An 18,964-nucleotide genomic window follows, 5' to 3' on the forward strand; every position below is an offset into this window, starting at 1 on the left:
AACTGTATATGAAAGATGGACGTAATTTATAGGTCTTTTTTTCTCACTTCGACTGTCTCAGTGTTTTTTATACAGGCATCATTTAGAGCTCGCTTCACAGCCCTGCTGCCCGGATTTTAACTGGCACCAAGAAGTATGAGCGCATTACTGCAGTACTGGCAAACTGACACTGGCTGCCTGTTAAGTTCCATATTGATTTTAAAATTTTGCTAATCACTGTTAAAACATTAAATGACTTTGCTCCAGAGTACATGAAGGACTTATTAACACCCCTGCGTGCCTGGGTGTTAACTGTCATCAGTGACTTTTTATTCCGAGTTCTCGGCTAATAACAAACAAAGGTTAGCAGGCTTTTGCGATGTTGTGGTCCTATGATATGTGGTATTTTTTATCCATCTTTATTTTTATTTTATTTTTGATTTTGTTCAGTTTTTACATTTTCACCTACCCTTTGTAAATTTTCCTTTTCTTTTTTTTCAGAGATCCTGCCTATTGATAGGCCTAAAATTGGTTTTCAGTATCTAAGTTAAGATAATTGCCAGCAATAGTTTCATATTGCCGTCTGGGCACGAGCCTCTCCACACATTTAAAAGAAAGCTAATTATTTTCATTAGTAATTCCCTAAATTAATTGTCCTAAATTGTAAAAGCAAAACCTTTTATTTTACTTTCATATTATCAACAATCAAAACTAATGGCGTATGTATTTTCCATCCTCACTCCACTCAGACCCAAACTTATTTATGCTTCCTGAAAAAAATAATTATATATTTAAATCATTTACACTCTAAAGGATTTTCTAGATCAGCTGGGCCCTTTAAGTTTTAGCCAGGGCCAATTTGACCAATAAAATACACATTTTTTGTGTAAGGGAGTGTTCTTCAGTAATAGCTTTCCTATGTAACACGGCCAGTAAAATGTTATGTGTCGTAGATATTTGAAGTGTTTCCAGATATGGTTCCTTTGGGCACATAAAGGTTTGTGGTCTGATGCATGTTGGTGGTCTTTGACATGAAGAAGTTTGAGAGCTCTTTCCAGTTTGGCCTCTGGGATTTAAATTTCTTCTTTTCTACCTGACAGCAGTTTCAGAAAAGTCGTCTTCCAATCCAAGCAAATACTTTTCTGCATCCTCGCAGTTCAGGCCAAAAGCTTGTTTTAGTGGGAAGCATGAATTAGCTTTGATGGAAAAGCTGCAAGATTTTCTATGAGTATTTTAATAGTATATTCTCTTCTTCACAGGACCCAAGTGAGAAGTTCTGTGTGTGTGTGTGGGAAATTGGTGGATTTTCCTGCAGACAGTGTCGTTGTAACTAGCGTTGCAATTAGCATAGAAGGCAAATTTGTTCAACCGAGTGCTAATTAGTTATAAGCAACAGTTCAGTTTGCACAGTTTAAGATTTATGGTGATATATTCAATTAAATTTGGATTCAATTTGAGTAAAAACGTAAACGGGATATTTTTGGATATTCTGTTCTATTTTTATAACAAACCTTAAAATATGAGCTTAACACATGGCACATCTTTTCATGTCATGCTCTAGAGATGGAAACTCTTGTCTGATAAACACAGACTCTTTTGTTTTACTCTCATGTCTTGGGGAAATGGGGCCAGCCGAATGCAGCAGACTCTGCTCAGGCACAGCTGGATCCAATAAGAGCATGCCCTGGTGTTCTGTTTACCCATTCCATATATTACAACAGGAAATTTGGGGAGGAAAAGAGTGATATAATAGTATCAAATACTACTATATTCATTTCATTTCCCTACTAACAATGCTGCTTCAACTACAAAAAGAATGATAACATCTAAAAGCACACTGTTTTGATGTTCAGCCCAGAAATACTTTGTACTTTGTTCTACTATAACAATAGTATATTATGTTAGTTCTAGGCTGTACTCTGTTGTCTGTGCGCAACTGATCTACTGCACACCAAATCTACCTAGCTGTACCTGAACCTAAACTTTACAGTTTAGTCTCACGGCTCTTGCCTTAAATATTCCTACAGAAGGCAGCTGTGGGAATATTAACTTTACAGACGGGTAAAGTTAAGAACTAGCTTTCAACAGCGTGGATCATTTTGTAGTGACTTTTTTTTCTCAGGCATTTGTGGAAACAAAGTGTGACGGAATATTGGACTGAAATTTGTCAATGGTGACAGAAAAGGGAAAATAAAGTTAATAATATTGCTCCACTGAGTTGTTTCAGTTTGTTAATATTTAACATTTTCAAGCATATTGGCAGTTTTCTCAGTTTTCCTTTTAATGTTATTGTGCTACGTCACGCAAACAGTTATTGAATACAGGTTTAAAAAAAATACACATTATTTGCGGCATGCATACATACATATAAACTTTTTTCCCCTCCACACTCTGGCATAATACAATGCACCAGTCATCTGGTTCATCCTGATATGCTGCACCAGTTCATGTATCGGCCATCTTTGCTACTTTTTTAGAATATATTATAAGCGAGTGCACTGAACGCAATAATGCAGTGATAGGGTAACTCAAGATTTTAACCCTCTTTAACAGCGTAATAATAATAATTTGAAGTTGTGCTAGAAAACAAAGACTGAATCTGTCTGAAGGCCACATTAGATGTGGTAATTATTGCCAATTCCTTACCCCGTGGAGCTGCAGAAAGACAGACGCTGCTGCCAAGTCAGAGGCATTGTCGTGGTGACATTTGAGTGGGGGATCAAACCGCTGATGAATAATCCATATTGAAAAGCTGCTCTTTCTGCCAAATGTCAAACAGCAGCAGGAGCAATTGTTCAAGGAGCGGACTCTAAAACGCTTCATTCTGCATCCTCATAATACTGTGTCACACAGTGTACTAGTAAAGGTGGCGATGCAGCGTGTGCAGAACAAACGGCGGTTTAATAACTGAGGTTTCAAAGGATTTCCTCACTCACTAGGTTGCTCATTTTCTAAACCAGTCCTGTCATAATATGCCACACACTACGTTTGAATGTCAGTAGAAGTACTAACAGTTTAATTTCCTGCAGCTTTGTATTCATCGTCATTACAGCTTGTCTGTGAATTGCTCTTCCGTCATGGATTGCACCCTGTGATGATCTCTGATCTCTGCAGCTCTACGGTACATGTCACAAATCCAGAAACCCTCATTTTTATCTTGTGCTTTGAATGTGCAGCAAGAATGAGCCAACATCAGCTTCCTGCTCCCCTTCTGTTTACTGCAACAGATGAAAAGAGAGCAGAGTATTCTGTAAAGACAAGGGCTTAGCTGATTTGTTTTGCATTGTCATAAATTGGCAAACTGACTCTTTATAATTAGCCTGCCGCAAAGCCAAGCAATGTTTCCGGGCTTGCAGCCTGTCTCCAGTCCCCATAAAGAAATATTTGAAATTAACAAAAAGCAGCTTCCATCTGGTTGAGAGTCACAACTTGGACTGTGTAGCTGAAACAAATTGTTGTATCCCTGTGGTCAGCATGGATCTGGCATATAGAACAGATGCTCAACCACCCCCAGGCTTCCATAAAAACACACAACACCAACATACACCTCTGCGCATCCATTCCCTCATGTCATACACTGACTCACACTGTTATGGTGGAAAAGATGCAGGTGGATTCAGTCTCCCCCAGCATGCTTTAGCGCTGGAAATAATACAATATGGTATTTTAGCTTTTTAAAAGATTGAAAAATACATGAAGAATCACATCAAAATGGGGCAGGTGCAGGACCTTACACAAACAGGCAACAAACGAAGAACATCAGTGTCTTGCACAGTGCTGGGTTCTGGTTTTCCATATATACTGCATGACAAAGAATGTAAAGATCTGAGTTATTCACACTGCAGATATGGAATAGTTTGGAATGTGATTTTTGCCTTCTCCTTGCACAAGTTGCTTTCTCTGCCAACTGCCAACAAGTACACAAGCTCATCCTGTTGATTAAAGATTAGGAGGTTTCACTCTTCTTTTCATATCCTGGATTTTCATTCATTCAAATCTTAACACTTGACATTTCTGTGACTATGTCACAAGCGAGTGCAAGAATGAACTTGAAGTTTGAATCCACCTGTGCGTATCCGTGGGACAAAATTACAAAGACATCAAAACTTAATGGCTCTGGAAACAGACACTGACCATTTATACACTGTAAGTGGAAATAAATTGCATCACCCTGCCCTAAAGAATGTCTGAATCACTGAACTTCCCATGAGGATGGGTAACTATTGTTCACTTCATTTGTTTTGTTTTTGCCCTAAGTCAGAGACAAGAAACTCGATTCTGAAGACTTTCCATTATCCAATTCCCCACAGCACAGTCTCGCTTATTTGAAACCGTACTCCTGTGTAACAGTGTATCAGCAGCACCTACGTATGCTACTTTCAGCTGTGTAAGAGCGATTCTTTGTTTTTCAAGGATTTAGGTAGTTCATCCATTAGCAGTATCGGCAAATGTGGCGAATGATGTGTTTGATTTGATTATACCTTGACTTTAAAACAACAGCGGACATCACAGGACTTCCAAGACCTTATGTGACTGTACAGCAGCAAGTGATACTGCTCAGTAATCTACAAAGGCCTGAAAGGGGAAACTGTTTCTTTAGCCAACCTGTAAATTCCTAACAGATTGAGCTTCTGGTTGAAGGCCGTGTTTTTGGAAAAGCAGCTGAAAGAAGCTTGTAACACTGCAGGATTTCTTTCAGGCTAAATACATTAGCAGATGGACAATGGGGTCAGTGATCCGAGGTTTACTTGTAACAGAGAAGCACAAAGTCCTTATCGAAGGAGTCTGTGAATTACAGTGTGACTCGTGTTTGCCAGCTTATGCTTAGCCAAGTGTTATGGTGTACCACTTTGTTCTGTATTGAATCTACTGCAAACGTGGCTGTTAATATCTTAGAATATCAGCAGTCAAAACTAAAAAGAAACACGGGCTTATTTTAGTTGTGATAACATCCCTCTGCAGAACTAAGAATTGACCTGACAAATCATGACACCCCAATTTAGACATCTTTATTCTAAATGTGCAAACACCACAAACAGCAGCTTATTCAGTGTGGTACGGCAACGCCGGATAACGTCTGCAGATGTAATCTTCAGGAACACCAGTCTCATTTATCTGTCATCCGCTTGGGGATTCGAGGAGCGCCTTTATCGGGGTTCTGCAGAAAGGAATTCGCAGAGACTGCAGATGAAATATGGACGGGTTGTTTTCAACAGAATCACTACTGGCAGCCTTGAGAGGAGGAGATAATTACCACTTTGACAAGCTTTGATCATAGGTACAGTTATTCTCAGAATGTCTATGTTGATAGAACAATGAGATGACGGCCCTGAAATCCAGATGAGTGTGGCCTAGTTTTGCTTCTTAGATTATGAATAGAAGTACTGTCTAGCGCATGAAGATGCAAGAACGACAAAATAGGGGTAGTTGATGTGGTATAGTTCACTGTCCATAACTCTTTTGATTTGTAGAAGTGGAGAAGAGCTACTGCAATGCTCTGGGGGAAAATGTTGTGGGTAAGTCATCCACTTGTAAATACTGTGGGTGGAATGAATCACTGTGGTTTCTTTTTTGTCAGAAGGCAGCAAATTATTCAATAGAATGACAGATGGATCAACGAGCCTGGAGTCTTGCTGGAGTCGATTTTAGCGAAGTAGGTGTGGAGTCACGAGGGGTAACACTGGTGGGAAGTAGGAAAAAAAAAATCAAGATGAAGATGTAACCTTGGCATACAGAAATAAGGTTCAGTTCATTGATATCTCTTTGAAAATGCATCCAGACCAAAGTAAACATGCCTCCCACACTACCTGCCAGAACTAAACTGAGATGCAGTGTTTCTTAGCAGGGCCACCCAGGTATAGGAAGGAAGAGCTCTTTATGTTTGTGTGTGTTTGATGGTCAAACAAGTCATATGAGTCAGGTTTTGCCTCTCTGACCTCCGGAATGTAAACAACAAACCTTATGGGTTTTCAAGTCAGTGTTTTGTTTATGTTACATCGTTTTTCAGGGTTTGCGAATGTATTCTTCCACCCCTGCAGGACTCATTTATATTTTACCTCCTCCTGTATCCTGCTCATTAGTCCTGCACTGATGTTGTTCTCCTGGAGGCTCAGATGCCTCAGTGGAAACTGTGTCCTGCAAAGCAAAGCCCCCATGATGTCATTTCCTCCCACATCGCTGATGCAGTTCTTGTCTAAATCCACCTGCTGCAAACTCATGTTCTCTTTCAGCATGTCAGCCAACAGCCTGACCCCGGGGTCACCCAAGTTATTTTCGTCTAGGATGATCTGAGTCAGTGAGCTGTTTCCTTTTAAGCTGTCAAAAAGTTCCTTCCAAGCTGCCAGATCGGCACCGCTGGTCTGTGCTAGCCCTAAATACTGAAGATAGGAATGGGATCTCATATATGATGCTAACACTTTCACCCCATCGCTGCTCAAACCATTTCCTCCGATATCCAGCTCTAAAAGTGTAAAAAGCCTGTAAGAGCTCCATCCAGAGGGCAGCTGAGGTAGCATATTGTGTTCTGATGGGAAAAGCATAGCCTGTTGGATAGCAGCAGCTGCTCTTGCTGTTTGTTCCTGCAGCTCAGCTATTCCATTCAACAGGGTCAGCACTCCATGGTCACGCAGTTTGTTCCCAAACAAGCTGTAGAGAGAGAAAATAGAGGTTACTGTGGAGATTTATTTTTGAGCCTCCATGAACCACTCACTTGAAAATGTAGCTGTGTGCACCCTGATATTAAGTTTTCTCTTATGTGACATCTAAGTTCAGGCAGAAAGACTTTTTTTTTTTTTTTTTTTACACCGGATGACACTGGATGACACAAATGGTGGATTGTGTGTGTGTGTGTGTGTGTGTGTTTGTTTTGCAGTTTTGCAGTAAAATGGAATCTGCAGAAAACTGCAGAATGTCCTGATAATTTGTTACACCTTTTTCTGTTGAGGGGTTGATGTATTTGGTATGTTAAATTTAGATTTAAGGATTTTGAATAACTGAAGAACTGAACTGGTGCATTTGGGAATAATGCTGAAATACATTCATGTGTTTTCACAGGTAAATTATTTTTAAGCCCTTGCAGGAATATCTTTGCCTCTATTCCCCTTTAAGAGATGAAGATACACTTTTCATTGGCTGTATTAAAAATAGTCTACTAGCTGAAAATCTCATCTCATTTGTTTAATCTGTAAAAAGTGAAGTCTCAGAATAATTACGCAGAGTCACAAGCTTGACTGTCGCCATCAAAGGCCTTCTAGAAATAGAGGGGCCGGTCTTTCTCACCACTCCGCCGCTGTCTTGATAATTTGCCTTCACTTACCGCTTGTTTGTGCATCTCTATGCTTTAAGTTTTGGCTTCAGTAAATAAAAACAATCAAAAATCAGGTGACTGACTTGATGATTAAAAAATATGCAATATTTCCTTGCCTTTAAAAACTCTTGTGTCACCTTTGCAGTATGTTTTATTGTTTGCACTGTGAAGCATCAGACCTTCAGCTGTGCAGCAACTGTGTTCTTTACTTGGTTTTATGTAGTGAAGTTGTTTTTCTAACCAAGGGAAGAATGGTTCCATCATTCCCTTTGGTTGTCTTCTGTGGTTTAAAACATATTTTGGTCTTGCTGTTATCGACAGTGTTTTCCTGTAAGAATGGGCGAGATTTCTAAATTGTTTTTGCTATCATAGCCTAAAGATGGGCTCTCTCACTTGCAAGGACATCTCTTTAGACCACGTGTGGAGAATTCCATTGGAAAGTACCAAATACAACTTCATCATCTCCAGACTTTTATCCGCCTGATGCGTCACAATAATAATAAGGAAACCAATTAAATATAAGCTGCTGAAAATAAACTGTGTAAATTCCCACACAGTTAATGTGATACTTATATATCCATTACTTTGGTTACTGTGGTTCTTGGATTTGCTGCATTTTTATACTATCTCTTCAGTTCCGTTCATATTCCTGTCTCTCTCTTTTTTAAAAAAGTGATATTCAAATGCTTTTAGATGGAGGCATGTTTTCTGAATTCTAATGTTACTCTTTGTCAGATTTTGATAAGACACAACTCAGTGGAGCGTAGGACTTACTGCAGGCCTTTGACCTGGGGCTTCACTCTCAGAACGTCCAGCAGAATGTGAGCACCGTAGGGGCCAATGAGGTTGAGGTTGAGATTGAGTAGTGTGACTTCAGACAGGCTGCTTTTTAGTGACCCCGCCAGGCTCAGCAGAAGGTCATCTGTGAGGTCCGTGTTCCTCAGAACCAGCTGCTCCACCTCATCAGACATGCTCAGCACTGTCATCATGGCGTGAAGCTACATTTACAAACCAGGAGAAAGTCACAGAAAACTGAAAGTCCCTCTAAAATTACAGTGCGGGAAATGAAACTGTTATAATACAGTGTCGCTATACTGTTATCCATAAGAACAGTTTCTTACTGTAAAACTAGAGCACTGTGCTGTGCGGAATATATATTTTATATCTGTGAATTCTTCTTTTCTGTCATCTTGTTGTAGAGTGGTGCAGAATGCGAGAGCACAGAATTGCAAAGATATGATGCAGACAAAAACATATTACATTTAACTTCTAAGTTATGTCAATTACAAGAGAAGCAGCTGTTATAAAAATACAGAAATCACATTTGCACAAGTGCAGATTATTATTTTGTCCTTCATACAGAAATGCATTTTGCATCTGAGCCCTGAGAGGAATATTAACATTAAGCATCTACTGTTTGTAAATGTGCGCAACAGCACACAATGTGAGATGTGTCGTCGGGTGGGAAAGAGATGTGGGGGAGACAGGTGCTGGAGGTTTTCTAAACACAGACAAGATGAGAGTCCGGAGACATATGGTCTGGCTGTCGGCTACGTCTACTTTGCCATTTTGCTAGACCTTGAGGAATTTTTCAGGAGCTGTTGGAAGCTTTTTCATCATGATCGGTATGACCGAGTGAAATGCCTGCATGCCCCAGATAAAACTCAGCGACCATTTGAACAACTCGTCTTTGTATTCAAAGCCCAAATAATAGAATAAATCCTCTGAATTCATCCAAATGAAATGAATCAACATTTTATCTGCCAAATCAGTGTTACATGCCTAAGACATATTGCCACCTTTCTGTTATCAGGGTAGATTTTACTGGACTGGTTCTTTTATAGCGCTTTTCTACTCATCTGAGCACTCAAAGCGCTTTACACAACTTGTGCATTCACACATGTTCGCACAAGCACATCATTCTAAGTGTTTTATAGCTAACATTCACACACATTCATACTCCGATGGATGCATCGGAGAGCAATTTTGGGTTAGTATCTTGCCCAAGGATATTTGGCATATAGACTAGGGGAAGCCAGGAATCGAACCACCAACCTTCCGATCAGTGGATGACCTGCTCTACCACCTGAGCTACAACTGGAAGGAGAATTTCCAGTTGTAGCTGAATTTTACATTTTGGAGTTCCTCAAGGGGGACGTTTGTGCTCAAAAGCTAAAAATATGAAGCAGTAATTAAAAGAGAAAATGGTGGCACTCAATAAAAGCCTGTGTTTCTCTCTGTGTAAACACTACATTATTTAGTGAATAGCTGGAACACGGTAATATAGTCAGAGTGTGGAAAAACATGAACAACCATAAAGCTAGTTGAGAAGTGGGACAATGGAACGTGCATTACTTTAATGGGCAAATTGTTTTTTAATGTTAACATTTCATTATATTATTTGGCAGATACAATTCCTGCTCTGACAAAAACACAGAATGGAAGAATCTGCTTGAATCGAGGCTTTTGGCAGTGATTTAATGCCAGGAAAGCTTCTGGCAAAAACACAGTTTCACCACAGTAATTTGTGTTATACACACACCTGTGCCTGCAGGTCTTGCTCTCTAACGGACTCTTCCGTGCCAGCGCTCTGATTAACCATGTGCTCTTCTTCCTCTGGCTTTCCATCATGCTGCAGAATGGTGTCACTTTCTGCACTGAGCTCCACATCTGAGTGTTGAGCTCCGGGGCCCGATGACAGCCTCTTCTGGAGCCGGCACCTCTCCAGGACTTGGCGTACAGAAAGAAAATTAAACAACTCAGGTGCAATAAAACCAACTATCCTGAAGCCAAGTGCATGCAGTGATACTGATATCCGAGGTTAATTTGAAAATGTAAATAATAAAATCTAATATTCAGTTTGTGCCTCTGTTTGAGCAATAGAGAAAGCAGATCAGCTAAAATTTATGCACGCGGGCATGTGTGTATCTGCATAACCTCTCCCACACGTCATCCGTCTTCCTTTAAGCAGACATTTCTCAATGCATCACTTTCTTGCAAATTCAACCTTTTTCTGCTTAAGTGTATTATGTAAATCAGCTACAGCTCTCCAGGGGGATTCCACTTTGGTCCTACTGTGCTGCGGTTTCTTTACTCACTGTTTGCCTTGAACCAGTGATGTTTGCTTGGGCCTTGCTTCAACGCAGCACTCATTTCCACACATTCTTCATAGAAGTCCTTCAGCTTTTCCCCATCTCTGTTTTTCCCATTTGATCCAAGGCCCTTCTGTTTCTCTCTGTTCTGCTTCGTCAGTGCTTCCTCATCCCGCAATGAATCTTTAAAAAGAAACACTCTTTTTCTTTTCTGTTTTCTTTCTCGGCAAAGAATATTAAATGGAGATACCACAGGCAGAAGGCTTGAAGGTCATCTGTATCTCCCCTTGAAAGGCCAGAAGATTCTATTTTCCCCTATTTTTCCATCTTGTCTTACAGGGATCAAACCAGATAAAAATTAAAATTTGCATACCGGGAAATTTGCTTATCGTGTTCGATGACGGCTGCCCCGTATGCAGGATTGTGACAGGGCTGGTTGCTCTGTCCTGCTCTCGTCTGACAGACGATGCCTTGTCTTCAAATTTTTCCATCACTGTTGACCTTGTTGAGCTCTTGCCGTCTTGTCTCTCTTCTCCTCTGTCATTTCCAGCTGTCTTGCCTTTGCTCTCCTTCTGATTAGTTTGACCCTTGCGTCGCTTCTTTTTGGAGGTCTCTTTAATTCCAGCTACAGGGAGGTCTTCGCTGTCTGTTGATCCTCTGCTGCCCTCCTTGGTGTGTTTTCTTGTCCTCCTCACGGATTTCTTCACAGGTTTGGCTGGGATAAATAGAGGGGATGATGGACATGACTCGATGACGCCTGCTTCGGAAACATTAGAGACAAAATGAGAAGGAAAAAAAAGCTTTGTGAGACATCTTGTCTTTAAAGTAGTTGATCAAAAGCAAGGACTGGGCCTGATATCAAAAAATGTTGATGAAAAGCTTTAGGAAGTAATGGAAAATTGAGACCCTCATTTCCAGGCTTAGTACCATTGCCAGTGCTCTGCTCGAGAGAAAGATTTAAGTTCTCCTTTGCGCCGTTGTTCAGCTGCTGGCTGGAGCTGTATTTGGTTCGGAGATTTGTGCATCTGAAAGGAATGGAAATATGCTTTCATTATATTCTACCTGCTGTACCAACATCACCTGATCTTGTAAAATATACTTCCTTTTTCCTCAGTGTCCACCCACAACACATTATATCTGCAAAACAATGGATTTACCCAACATGTTTTGACATTTGGTATTAAATTCTCATTTTTATGCCAGTGCCATGCTGTCTGTCTCTCAGAGGATGTAATCTTACCTGTAGCAGGGTATCCCACCAGCCAGCCAAGTCAATCTGAAGCAGCTCTTCCTGCCCTGCTGGAAGCCAGGAGTGTAGCGGTACTCACAGCAGGAACTGATCCTGGTCACCATGATGCCATTGACATAAAAGGAAGCACTGAATGGGTAACCTCTATGTCTCTGAGACAAAAACTGGAACTGCTCTGAAAGATACAAGCGGCACAAATATTAAGATTGTAGATATCGTTTGACCTTTTTAGAAGGTAGTCTTGTTTGGCTTTTCTTGCTGCAGGTCATCACATTTGGTAATGGTTTCTTATGCATTTGTCTTGTGTTACAACTGGCTTGTGGTCCACAAAAACAGTGGCCAGGTGTTCTGCACTTCCTGCAATTTCATGTGTCACACAAAACCCTCCTGCAACACACAGCTCACATATTCTCTCTCTCTCTCTTGCACACACACACACACACACACACACACACACACACACACACACACACACACGCAGCAAAACCCACAAAAAGACTTGGGGCCAAAACACTTGTCCTAATAAACACTTGGCATCACTGGTTGCATTTGGAGATTGAAATCACTTTTATGATTTTAATCAAATTTTACTTTATCTTTGCTTATTGTCATCATGTGGTGATGTTTGGCAGTACTTCTATCTTTAGTTAAACATTGTGTTCAATCTTTTGCTGCCTCAACTGGTTTAGTTTAAAAGTAGGCCTAAAAAACACAGAGTTACAGCGCTAGTCTACCCCAAAATCAATCTGCAGATTCTTCTTCCTCTGGCCTGTAGCGTTATTTATTCTTCTAAATTGCTTTGGATTGAGTTGCCCAGTTTTTGGTGATATTGGCTGTAGAGATACAGTATCAAACTTCTGTTAAAACTCTTGGATCCAGACAGAACTCACCTTGTGGTGCTCAAAGTGCCAAAAAAATACATTTGAGAGGTTCACCAGCAATGTGTTGTTTCAGAAATTATGATTCAATAAAAACGAACAAACACAAAAAACATTAACTTTGATGTGAGCAGTTTCATTCAGGAACTCTTTTCTCTTTTCTTTTCAACTATGTCCTCCAACCAAACCAAAGGAAGTAATGTGGCTAGCTAATGTTACAACTCAGACAAGAAGACACCAGAGTCAACACGAGTTCTTAGAAGAAACCATCAATGTTAATGCTGTTTGCTTTGTTGTGCACAAGCTTTTTGTCGGGGCTAGACCATAGGCTTCCCTCAGCTCAGTGGGATTGGCAGGTGTAGTTCAGTGGAAGGAAAATAGTTCTCTGCATGCTATATCTCCAAAACTGAGTGACTCACACTGAAACTATCTAGATGGATAAATGGAACCAAAGGTCAGAAAGACAACATGTTTATTTGATTTTAGAACGAACCTCCACTTTGACAGCACTGGAAACATACCACATCCTGGTTGGTTTTTGCAACTCCCATTTGGGAATAGTAACATTAACTTAGTAAGAGACCCTTTTTAGGTGCAATCAAGAGATGCAATACTCAAAACAGGACGCAGATCCAAGTGCAATTTATGTTGCAGTTCCAGCCATTGATTGGTGTCTCAAAATATCTTTAAAAAGACAGATATGTCAGACAGTACAAAAAAGGGTATTTTTTTCATTTTATACTATCTATTTAATTTTATTCTGCTTAGTCAATTCAAAGACAGTGGGAGGTGGAGTCTATCCCACCAACAATAGAGCAAGAGGCAGGTAAACCTTGAACAAGTTGCCATAATCACTATTTAAACTAACTTAAACCTTCTTGCTATAAGGCAACAGTGCTACCCCGCTCCCCAAAAACATACTTTATTAAAATGAAAAACATTATGTCAAAATGTTAGATGTAACTAAATCTGTATGTAATGGTCACTGCATTCTTGCCATCCAAATCACATATCACTGTAGAGATAGTGTAAAACCAATGCAATAATAGTCACGACATATCTCATTGACTTTGTGGGATCCTATATAGACTGTTTGGATTGTGCTTCTGTGTATTGTCTGCTCCTTTGTTTTATTCCTACCAAGGATTTTGTAAACACATCACACATGCAGTCTGAAGCAGAAATCCATAACCTCTTTCTTGCCTGACATTGAGATTCCTTCCCTGGAGTGATGCTTGTACAGTGTATATCAACATGTACCGACTGCAAAGATGAAATAACTTGTCTTGTCTATTGACTTTTTTTTATGCGATGACAGTGCATCAGGTCACACATCAGCTTTTTATTGGTGTTCGGCTGAAATTCTGCCTCAGGGCAGTGTTCTCATCATTCTCATTAAAATGTTGCTTTGATGAGGAATTAAGCTTGTGGCAGTGGACACTTTAATGCCACTGATTTCTTTCTCTTACTTTGACCCCCTTAATGGCAGAAAACACCTTAAAATCTGCAAAAGGGAGTCAAATATAAAGAAATATAAAAAACGAATTTCTGAATCATTGTTGACCATTCAAATGATACGGTTTCAGCTTTAGCAGTTCCTACCGCCTGGAGTTACGAGGCCTTTGAAGACACAAATATTCTCTCCTCCATTGACTTGCTGGAGTACTTTCAGTTCATCCTGAGTTGACCCGAGCCCCAAATTCTGATGTCTTTGTCCAAGGTAGGTCATTGTCACAGTGACATTGGATTTCTTTGCCTCTTTCTGCGCTTTAAGGCTGCTCTGATAAGAAGAGGGCAGAATGTGCAAAGTGTAAGAAGAAGGGTTTAAAACATGTTTGAATTTGTTTTTGTAAAAATATCAGCCTACCTGTTTTGCAGTGCGACCTCCTGTTTTCTGAGAAGCCACTGAGGAGAAGGATCCTCTTCGTTTGTCATATAGGTAAGGGCACGACTGACTCAGACTGCCTCTGATTGAGTTCAGGCTTGAAGCCTTAGCTGTGATGGCCGGGAGATAAACATCACCTTTTCCAGGTCTGCTAGAAAGGGCTCCAGGCTCATTCAGCTACATGAGACGATCAGAATCAGAATACTCTATTAATCTCTAATGACATGATTTGGTTACAGTTGCTCCAAGACAATAAGAACAGTAACAGACTGAACTAAATTAAATAATGCAATATATTACAAAGTTACAAATGATAAGAATACAAGATACATGCAACATTTCAAAGAACAGTTTAAAAAGAATACTTTATTTTTTCATAGCTCATCAATGTTATCGAAAGAAATTATTTACAGTTATGCTACATTCTGCTTCTCTACATATATTGGTAGCCACCAATATTTATGGCTGCAAAATAAATAAATAAATAAATAAATAAAATACAAGGTGTTGTAAATCTTCTGTGTCTCCTTCTCCCAGTCTGTTTGTATTACTGTCATTCCCACCTATGATAGTGTAGCTGGCATTGTTTTCACTCTGTGGCTCTGTGTCTGTATCAGTTAAAATATGGTCCTGGAGACACCTACTGGAACTACCTCAAAGTCCGTTTTGAACACTTACATGTCTGTCTGCCTGTCGTTGCCATGCAACTGCATCACAACTGTGTTTGATAAGACATCAAACTTTAACTGAGGTTAAAAATAAATAAATAAATAAGTTTGGCAACAGGTAGGGGTGACAGGTATTGCCTGACCAATGAGTATTACTTACTCATGTAATAATATAATAATGACATGTTAATAGGCATTGCACACAGGCATAGTAGTCAGTGCTGCTGTCAAGGAACAAGATTTCCATTTCTACAATCTGGTTTCTCGAAAAACATGTTAAGGTGCTTCTTCTGCATCATGGTTCTCGTTAAACAGCTGGAGTTGCTTCGTGGGAGCCCAGGGCTGCTGTCTGCTGCTGCAGCTGATAGTTACATTTGGCAGAGAACACATTTCACTGCTGGGATCAAACAAAGTAACGCTTTACTTATTCTTTTTTTTTTTTCTTTTTAAATTCTGAATGACTTTTGGTCAGACAAAAGGAACAAACTATTTAGTTGTTATAGTGTAGGAAATGACCTATTTGGTAAAATTTCAGTCCTGATGATTGCCTCTTTGATCATTTTTCACCTTTAAATCTTAAAATTTGAATCAACTCAAGACTGAAATACTGCTACATCCACTGTAATAAGCAGGTCTGTTATATGATGGGTATCATACCAACACTCTTCTTATATATTTTTTGTGGGATTTCGTATGCAATCCATGTATATATTTACTCACCAGACACTTTATCGGGTATACTTTTTCAGTTGCTTGTTAATGTGAATATCTAATACCAACAACATGACAGCAGCTCACTGCATTTTGGCTTATAGATATAGGTCAAGATCAGCGGTTCCCAACCTTTTTTGCGCCACGGACCGGTTTATGCCCGACAATATTTAAGGTGTCGCGGACAAATACAACAAAATAAAACTAGTACCGGTACCGAAAAAAAGAAGATTTATTCATAACACAGAAAAGACCCAGGAAAACTGAGTTAACGATAAAAACGATAACAAAATAATGCTGAAAACCGATAAAAACCCTGAAAACCATACATTTCACACCCGAGCCTCAACTCTCGCGGCCCAGTACCAAACGACTCACGGACCAGTACCGGTCCGAGGCCCGGGGGTTGGGAACCTCAGGTCAAGATGACCTGCTGGAATTCAAACTGAGCATCAGAATGAGCGAAAAAAAGTTATTTAAGTGACTTTAAACATTGTGTGATTGTTGGAGAATAGCTCTATTAAGGTAAATATATGAAGGGAGCAGCAGTTTGCTAGGTAAAGGTGCCTTCTTGACAGAGGTGAGAGCAGAATAACCAGGCTGCTTTGAGCTGATAGGAAGCAAATAATAGCTCAAATAACCTCTTGTTAAAATCATGGTTTGTAGAAGAACATCTCTGAATGTACAACACGTCAAACCTTGAAGCAGCAGCAGAAAACCACCCTGGGTGACACGCCTGTCAACTAAGAACCAGAAATTAAGGCTATAATTGGAACAGGTTGACTCAAATTGAGCAATAGAAGATTGGAAAACTTTTGCCTGGTCTGATGAATCTGCAGCAACTGTTTGATGTGTCATGTCAGCACGGACCAAAAGCTGTGAGGAAAGTTTCCAGCACCATTTTAGTCCGACAAAAATTAAGGCAGTTCTGAAGACAAAAGTGAGTCCATCCTAATACTACAGTCATCCACCTATAATATATAGGTATATACTCACCTATGGTGAGTATATTCTTTTTTTGTTGTCTTATTTTTGAGTTTTCTAATTTTTTAAATTCTCATTTATATTCACACTCAGTAAATAAACTTTGCAAATAGAGATCTCAGAGTTTACCTGGTCATAATTCTTAAGCAAGATAATAAAATTATATGTTAGGTTCCTGAAGTTTGCATGCGTCATGTGTTGGGGGAAAAAGGGACTTGTTACTAATTTTATCAAATTAGCATGCTGTTCAAGATTTTTCTGACCTTGTAGATCTCCACAGTGTCTGGATTCTCAAGGAGGAGAAGCTTGCTTTTTGCTCTAATCAGACTGGCAATGGAATGGATCATTTTAGCATCTCTAGGCTGAGCTGGGATCTGTTTAAAAAATATTCAGAAAAGGAGAACGTTCAGATGCAATGTCAGCCATGGATCAGAAAAATGCCCATAGAATGACTCACAGGAGTGTCTCTGTCTCCTCCGTGAACTCCTCTGTAAAAGAGATCCTGAAGAAGAGTCTTGCTGTTCCGTCTGATTCTTCTCATCGACTCCATTCTTCCAGCAACACGTGTTTTTGAATATATACCGTCAAAGGTTTTCTTCCACCTTTTACAGTTCGTAAGAGGAAAAAGTGTGACTATCACAAGTTAAAGTAGACACCTTTGTGGTAAAATAATAATGAGGTAAAGGTACTGCTAATCATTCTTCAGCCAGGCTGTTGACAATGGTACTTTTATTTCTATAATCACTAATTTAACAATATTACCTTTAGGGTATAAATCAAAGATGTGGGTAGAGATTCAAAGGTCTGTGATCATGGTAATGTATTCCTATTATTACCTTCCTGAGCTGTACTGTTATGGCTCCCTAAAGGTGGTATTATAAAGTTTTTTGTGTGAGATAATTAAATGAAAACCTGGGTGGAAGCAACAGAAAAGCTCTATAATTTTCACAGTGAGTAGGATGTATAATATAGTTTAGTCAGGAAAATATTATATAAGGTCCTCGGGTGAGAGTCTGCAGAAACAACTGTACGGGGCCTTCTCTTTTCATTTAAGTTGTAAGGTCACTGTGATCCTGCAGCTCAGTGAATAAATCGAGGCAGTCTTTGCTGGAAGTCCATTCCCCATCTCAGCACCTAATGTGTTTTAAAAAATAATACAAATATGATCAATCTAAAACTAAGAAGGCACATCTTAATTCACTAACAAGCTTTCTTTTTTCCTTTACAGCCTCCCGATGAATTTCAGTATCTGTAATCTAATCGCGTCATCCGCAGCCATGTCATCTGCTGTGCTGAGTGCTTCTGGGAGAGGAGGTAGCAGGCACGCAGCCATCCCCTTGAGATTAGTAGCCTGCGTATGCATGAATGCGCCCCAGCCTCCGAGACTAAAAAAATTGGTCTAAAGAAGTGTTTCTTTTTGGCAGTCTGGTTTATTGTCTAAATGGCTATTCTTGATGGCCCATATGTTTTGTTTTAAGCCTTTAAAAACTGAGAAAAACATATGAAAACAAGAAGCTGTTTACTTCTTGTTTGCATATGTAAATAGATAGATGACAGTGTGATGTAGCATCTGCAGATGTTTAACCTATGTGCTGTCTAATCTGATCAGATATTGTAGTTTTGAGGGCCATTTAAAAAAAATATAAAACTAAAAGAAACAACATCTTACTGAAAAATACTCCACTATAAATAAAACATCTTTATTTAGGGTTTTACTAGTATTATATGTATGCAGTACTAACAATATATTAAATCATGTTTAGCATTTTTACTTGTATTGTAGTAATAATAAATTCATTATACATTACTAACTATATTGGTTTAGAAGTATTCATAGCTAATTCCTAACACTATATTTACATTTATCTTTAATTCTTTTTTTAGGTTTACCTCTTAATAATTATTTTAAATGTCATTATTAAACTAACTACATTAGTACAAATTAAATAAATAAATAAATGCCCTCCATACAAAATAAAAATAAAATAAAATGGATTACTTCCTATTCTCCATTATTGCTTATTGTGTTTTAAGGCTGCAAATCACAGGAAGCACAGCAAGTACTCAAAACATTATTACATTATGAGATGTTTAAAATCTTTCTTCTTTCCTCACTCGCCAATTTTTCTCATAAACCCAGAGAGGATAGAAAATCTTACCTGTTGTCTTGTCCACGTATGAAGCTGAATATGTGTTTGGACCTGGTGATGTG

General features: G+C 39.3%; 1 protein-coding gene across 1 annotated transcript; it reads right to left on the reverse strand.

Annotated features, from left to right (window-relative positions):
* Window positions 1–235: 235 nt before the first annotated feature.
* LOC146506365 (uncharacterized) lies at window positions 236–18,552 on the reverse strand. Its single transcript, XM_085181309.1, has 11 exons — window positions 17,210–18,552; window positions 17,016–17,126; window positions 14,372–14,566; window positions 14,107–14,284; window positions 11,618–11,801; window positions 11,305–11,402; window positions 10,751–11,134; window positions 10,384–10,560; window positions 9,828–10,015; window positions 8,060–8,283; window positions 236–6,624 (listed from the first exon to the last, which is right to left on the reverse strand). The coding sequence occupies exons 1-11, from the start codon at window positions 17,300–17,302 to the stop codon at window positions 6,021–6,023; spliced, it is 2,436 nt and encodes an 811-aa protein (XP_085037435.1). The 5' UTR covers window positions 17,303–18,552; the 3' UTR covers window positions 236–6,020.
* Between the last annotated feature and the right edge of the window lie 412 nt (window positions 18,553–18,964).

The sequence above is a fragment of the Neolamprologus multifasciatus genome, chromosome 12 (assembly GCF_963576455.1).
Source record: "Neolamprologus multifasciatus chromosome 12, fNeoMul1.2, whole genome shotgun sequence".
Classification (NCBI taxonomy): domain Eukaryota; kingdom Metazoa; phylum Chordata; class Actinopteri; order Cichliformes; family Cichlidae; genus Neolamprologus; species Neolamprologus multifasciatus.